The sequence below is a fragment of the Sinocyclocheilus grahami genome, unplaced genomic scaffold (genome assembly GCF_001515645.1).
Source record: "Sinocyclocheilus grahami isolate Dianchi unplaced genomic scaffold, SAMN03320097.WGS_v1.1 scaffold265.1, whole genome shotgun sequence".
In the NCBI taxonomy this organism is placed as follows: domain Eukaryota; kingdom Metazoa; phylum Chordata; class Actinopteri; order Cypriniformes; family Cyprinidae; genus Sinocyclocheilus; species Sinocyclocheilus grahami.
Genome location: NW_015505444.1, coordinates 222,555 through 229,398, shown reverse-complemented (window position 1 = coordinate 229,398; position 6,844 = coordinate 222,555). Strand labels below are relative to the sequence as shown.

General features: G+C 35.2%; 1 protein-coding gene across 1 annotated transcript in view; it reads right to left on the bottom strand.

Moving 5' to 3' along the window:
• Window positions 1-1,529: 1,529 nt before the first annotated feature.
• LOC107599361 (potassium channel subfamily T member 1-like) overlaps window positions 1,530-6,844 on the bottom strand; it is a 26,854-nt gene continuing 21,539 nt past the window's right edge. Inside the window, exons 25-30 of the mRNA XM_016290927.1 lie at window positions 5,784-5,867; window positions 5,573-5,695; window positions 4,491-4,782; window positions 4,037-4,099; window positions 3,579-3,663; window positions 1,530-2,244 (exon numbers count right to left, since the gene is read on the bottom strand). Of these exons, the coding sequence (XP_016146413.1) occupies window positions 2,139-2,244; window positions 3,579-3,663; window positions 4,037-4,099; window positions 4,491-4,782; window positions 5,573-5,695; window positions 5,784-5,867 (753 nt within the window). The 3' untranslated portion in view covers window positions 1,530-2,138. The remainder of the gene's footprint in view (window positions 2,245-3,578; window positions 3,664-4,036; window positions 4,100-4,490; window positions 4,783-5,572; window positions 5,696-5,783; window positions 5,868-6,844) is intronic.

Here is a 6,844-nt window from a genome sequence, read left to right as displayed (position 1 = left end):
ATGAAACATGACACGAACAGCTCCTCTCCACTCATCTGACACCCTGTTTAGTGTCTGGTTCGATATTAATCACTGTCTGTTGTTTAATTAGGAAATTAAGGGTTTATAGAATTGTTCGTAGTTTAAGGAGATCTTTTTCTGCACGGTTCGCTAGGAAGATTGTGTATAAATAAAAAACACTTTCCTAAACAAAGAGTGTTTATATTTAATGCACCTTGATTTGCCTCCATTTGAAAACACTTTTGACTACTTTAAACTTAAAAACAGACAGAGAGAGAGATTTATTATTAAATAGATATTAATATATGTATTTAAACTTAAATTTGTATTTCATTTATTTATAGAACTATATTGTACATGTTATATTAGGAAGCAAAAACATTAGGTAAAGGTTCTGGTGAACTAGAGAACAAGAGACTAATAAGAGAGAGAGAGAGAGAGAGAGAGAGAGAGAATTATATATATATATATATATACGCTCAAATAAATTAAATAGACACAACCAGTTCTAATGTTCTATTATAATCTATTCTTTAAAACAATAAAAAAAAAATTAACTCACACTAGGGGCCTGAAAATTTCCCTTAACTGAAGAATCACCCATATATCAGAGAGAGAGAGAGAGAGAGTATTAGATTGATAATGTTCCCTCTTAAGTACAATAATTAATCACTCTTAAAAAAATGATAATAACACTCTTTTCCATGAATTTTTCCTCACACACACCTTGCCGTTCACACGCCTCCCAGTCTCGCCCTCTTGCTCAGACCTGTCGACCGAAACTGCCTCTCTCAGCAGTGTGTGTGTGTGTGAGTGTGAGTGTGTGTACCCCACACTGCTGGCACTCGCTCTTATTCCCACTCTCACATGATCATGAGTTGTACTTCCAAATGGACACACCTCACAGCACTATTAAATGTTCTCTCTCTCTCACACACACACACAACCTAAAACAACATGCATTAAACACTTTAATTTCAAAAGGCACCAAAATCACAAAAATATCTGACGTACAAATTACGTTCTATATAAATACATTGTACATTATAATTACAATATCAACACGTTGCACATTTCATTATTACTGGTATGTGGACAACTTAGTCTAATTGAAAACTAACCAAATGTGCACAGCAATAATAATGACTAGAATGGAGGTCATATGCAATACAGTGACCCCTCCAAAAAAATAGACACTTAAAGGAGTAGTTCACCCAAAAATTAAAATTTGCTGAAAATGTCCTCACCCTCAGGCCATCCAAGATGCAGATGAGTTTGTTTCTTCATCAGATTTGGAGAAATGTAGCATTCCATCACTGCCTCACCAATGTAGCATGCTTCACAAGTTATTAATTGATGGACTGGAGTGGTGTGGATTATTGTGATGTTTTTATCAGCTGTTTGGACTCTCATTCTGACGGCACCCATTCACTGCAGAGCATCCATTGGTGAGCAAGTGATGCAATGCTACATTTCTCCAAATCTGATGAAGAAACAAACTCATCTACATTTTTTGATGGCCTGAGGGTGAGGACATTGTCAGCAAATTTTCATTTTTAGGTGAACTATTCCTTTAAGTCTTTGTCTTTGAATCAACTGGTGTACTTTTCTTTAAAATAAATGCTACTTTGATGTTTTATCTAATGCAATGACATTCAGATATTTTAAATAATTTTTGTGGCCGCTGTACAGAATTAAGTAGTCTGTTTGTGATCTTCCTTAATGCAGAACACAGTAAGGCAATAAACAAACATGAAAACGAAACAAGAAATGCATGCCTGCATTACAACAGCAAAAACATGATTATCCAAATGACAAAGTCAATTGCATGACTGCAATCAGTTTTTATGCTAAATGTATCGCCCTCTAGTGTCTGCTCTACAACAGGACAATCTGTGTGATCTGAGTGTTTGTTACTGCACTGGATAAATAACCCTCTTCTCTGATGGAACATGAACTTTGACTTCACCGCACAATATTTCACAAAGCTATTTGTATTAAATGCAGTGTTCAGACCATAATACCACTGATGAATCTAAGAGCAAGAGCTTGTATGAAAAGTTTAAAGTGCTGACAGTTCTTTATAGTCCAATTCTATCATGGCTTTTGGCATGTTTTTTTGATGTAGTTCTGACCGGTTAAATCTTGTTGAGTTCTGGTGTGTCAGTCGTGGACCGGCACCGGCGGGTTTGTACAGGCGGTGCTTCGGCTATGTGTGCCAGTGGATCCGGACGGATCAGGAACCTGCAGAACACAATGAGCATGTTTCATGTTTGAGGTTTTACTCTGACAGTGTGATTCTTGACACAGATGTTTGTGTGCATGCATATGTCTGAGTACAAGTGTGTGCATCAGGTTTTGCTGTCTTTATGAGGGACAAATATCACCACAAAGTTGCTTAAACCTGACACACACCTGCAAACACACATAAATATGAACAAATGTCCCTACAGAAACAGTAAAACCTGGAATGGCCTACATTTTGGGGATTTTTTTGGGTGGTCTTCCTGAGAAAAACAGATGCATGACTAAATAATGTCTTTAAAAATGCCAAATTAAATCAAATCTAAAAATCTAAACCCTAACATTGATTAAAATCTACAAAAAAGACAAATAAGATTAATCATAATTGCAGTTTGGTATGACTAAAATCTCTAGTATGACAGTAGGGATGTTTACAGTACAGTGTTATTTTAGTATTATTTATATACTATTGTAGTATATAATAATATACTATATTTAATCAACTTTATATTTTTATATTTTCAGTTTTCATTTTCATTTTAGTTTTTGTTACATGCTTTTGACATTTTATTAGTCTTATGGGCTTTTTTATATTTCTATATAGATTTAATTAATTTATTTCAGTTGTAGTTGTAGTAATTTTAGTACTTGATTTATCAGCATTTCTCATTTTTGTTAAAGTTTTAATATTTCATATTTATGTTTATGTCAGTGTTATGTTAGTATCATTGAGATAATATTATATATTATATTATAACATTATATATAAAGTTATTATTATTATTATTAATAGGTTTTTAATTTAAGTTAATTTTAGATTTTTTTATTTTTAAATTTGAGCAATTTTCTTGTGTGTTTCTGTCATTTTTAGTAGTTTTTGTGTTTTATATGTCTATATAGTTTTTGTTAACTTTTATTTCAGTTTTAGTTTTAGTTACTATAGTACATCAAGTTAAACTGAATTAAAATAAAATACTAAATTAAATTAAAATGAGAAATGGCTTGGCAACTAACTGAAATACGTCTTTTTTATAATTTATTTCAGTTAATGTTTATTTCAAGTAAAGATTTTTTTATTTTAGTTTCAGTGTTTTTAATTTTAGTTTCACTTTTAGTTTACTATAATAACACTGGTTTATGTTTAAAATATTTTATTTTATTTCAGCTTTATTTTAATTACAGAAAATGACTTAATATAGTTCTAGCTACCAAAAAGAATACTGTTACGATGATAAAGTAGGCCAAAAAAGTATCTGAATATTTCTGAATAGTGCCTACAATTAGTTTAAGAATAAATGTGTGTATATGTGTATCTGTCAGGATGTGATACATACACAACATCATTGAGCTGCAGCAGTGTGTCGGGGGCGGGGTTTATCAGCACATATGAGATGGAGTTCTGCTGGTCATTCAACTCATCTGCAACAGAGATTGGTGGACACATCTGTCACTCAAACGATATGGGCGTGGTTAATGTTCCACAGGAAAAGACGAAGCACTTTAACATCTAGATAAGAAACTTTAGGCTACAGTATAAGGTGTTATAATTTGTAATGTGCTATGTAGCATGAAATTCGATTGAAAAACATTGACTGGGAATTATAATGGTTAAAAATTAAGTTCTTTAAAATGTAAATATGCCACGAAATCTGGCTTGCATCATCTCCTCCCTATAATTTCATGTCTTGTCTTCTATATAACTCTCAATACATGTGGGTAGAATACTATGAAAAGAATAAATAAACCACAGGAGCAAACTATTCATGGCAACACTATAGTAGAGGGTGTTTACCTTGCAGATACCCCAAATTAACTCGGTTCATCACATCACTGGCCGTTAGATTTGTGACATCCTCTATAAGAGATGAAAGTCAGAATAAAAAAGAGGAAGAGAGAAATATTTCTGATCAAAATTATCTGGAAGTATAATTTCTGATCAAACAAAGGTTCTTCTGACCAAGAATGTAACCACATATTCAGGATTCAACATAAATCAGTGTTCACAGCCCTTTTTAATTCCATAATCTGATATCAATTTTCAAGTGAACTTGATCTGAGAGAAATGTAGGACAGGAGCTGATTTTATCCGTCAGGAATTTGTGAAAGAGAAGGGTTATGGTGGTTACAGCCTCCTAACCATATCAAACATGATCTTTCCGTAATGTTCCACAAACCAAAATTCTTTAATTAAGCATAAAAATATTATACATATTAATATTATTAATGAGGTAAGAGGCGTGGTTTACTATATCCAGCCGTGTGCAGGCCCAAGTGCTGCATGCGGTTCCTGACGAGTTCCGTAAGCTCCTCCCTTTCTGAGCGGCGTAACACGCCCAGACGCTGGTGGATGGAGTTGAGGGAGGAGTCGCTCCTCTTCACGCTCCGCCTACTGAGGTGCCTCGTCCAATGCAAGCTCTTCTTTCTCAGGAGTGGGTGCTCTGATTGGTCACTGCTGGAAGAGCTCCGGGTGAGGATCTTTGACTCCTCCCGCTTCTCCCTGGTGTCGTTTAACCCCTCAATGCTGACGGAACCTTGAAACTGGAGGCGACCGTAACCATGGAAACACAAAATACAATGGGAAATATTAATAGCGACGCCATGGAAAAGAAAAAAATATTATGTTAGCAGAGACTGATGACAGAAGTATTGATCGACAGACAGACAGACAGACAGACAGACAGACAGACAGACAGACAGATAGATAGATAGATAGATAGATAGATAGACAGACGGATAGATACACAGACAGATGGATGGACGGACGGACAGACAGACGGATAGATATACAGACAGACAGATAGATAGACAGACAGACAGACGGATAGATACACAGACAAACGGACGGACAGACAGACAGACAGACAGACAGACAGACAGACAGACAGACAGACAGATGGATAGATACACAGACAGATGGATGGACAGACGGACAGACAGACGGACAGACAGATAGATAGACAGATATATACCCAGACAGAGATAGACAGACGGACGGACGGACGGACGGACGGACAGACAGACAGACAGACAGACAGACAGACAGATGATAGATAACACAGACAGACGGATGGACGGACGGACAGACAAACGGATAGATATACAGACAGACAGACAGATAGATAGATAGATAGATAGACAGACAGGCAGACAGACAGACAGATAGATAGACAGATAGATACCCAGACAGAGATAGACGGACGGACGGACGGACGGACGGACAGACAGACAGACAGACAGACAGACAGACAGATAGATAGATAGATAGATAGAAAGACAGAATGACAGAATATAGATGGACAGAAAGAGTGATAGACAGACAGATAGATACCTCAGGTGATGCGTGTGATTCTGTGCGGTAGATTCCGATGGGAATCTCTGAACTAGACGAGCAGAACGTCTGGAAGAGTCTCCCGTACGTGCGGATCCAGAGATCAGCTTCACATACATGCATCTACATACACAGGAGCATGTTCATAAACAAACGCTGACAGATCACAACACAAATCATTCTAAACACATAAACAGTGTGTTGAACTCACAGCGCACAGGTACCCTGATCCAGGCGTGGTGTCCAATCCCAGCAGCAATCTGGCTATTGGAATCATGTAGTCCTTCACAAAACACTCACATACAAAGCAAACCACAAAATTATCATAAAACAAAAACAAAACCAATATTACTAATGCATCTCTCTGCACAGCCAAACATCCAGATAAGATATGTTAGATGGACAGACAAAAATAACTTTCAAAAGATTTTTTTTAATTTTTCAAATAAATGCTGTTCTTTTGAATTTTCTATTAATCAAAGAATCCTGAAACACGGTTTCCACAAAAATATGAGGAAGCAGCACAACTATTTTCAATACTGACAATAATCGGAAATGTTTCTTGAGCAGCAAATCAGCATATTAGAATGTTTTTTGAAGATCATGTGACACTGAAGACTGGAGTAATGATGCTGAAAATTCAGCTTTGATCACTTTTACAATATTCACAGAGAAATCATTTATTTTAAATTGTAATAATATTTCACAATATTGCTGTTTTTACTGTATTTCTGATTAAGTAAATGCAGCCTTAGTGAGCAGAAGAGACCTTTCAAATATATTTTTAAAAAATGACCCCAAACTTTTGAGTGGTATTGTTAGGGCTGGGCGATATAGCAAAAAAATGTATCAACGATATAATGTTGTAAAAATGTAAAAAACGATAATTATTGACATTTTTTATAACCTTTTTTAAAACAAAGAGCAATAGAAAAAAACTTTTAAATTAACCCAATTTATTAAGACAAACAACAAATATTTTTTGTTTTAACAGTCAAACACAAAATAAAAATTAAACGAATATCTAATTTCTAATGTTTTATATGCAGATTAAATAGGTCTGAAGGAAACTTTTGGCTTGTCTCCCGAAGCCACAGGAGGGCGCAATGAGCAAAATACTGCAGCACATTAAATTACCAACGCAAAGGAAATAACTGTCTATAAAAAGAAAAGCGTGCGTTATGTCTAAATTAACTCATATAAATCAAACATAATTTCGTAAATTGCATAAACAATTATGAATAAAACAGCATCATGTATTTATGCACTGCT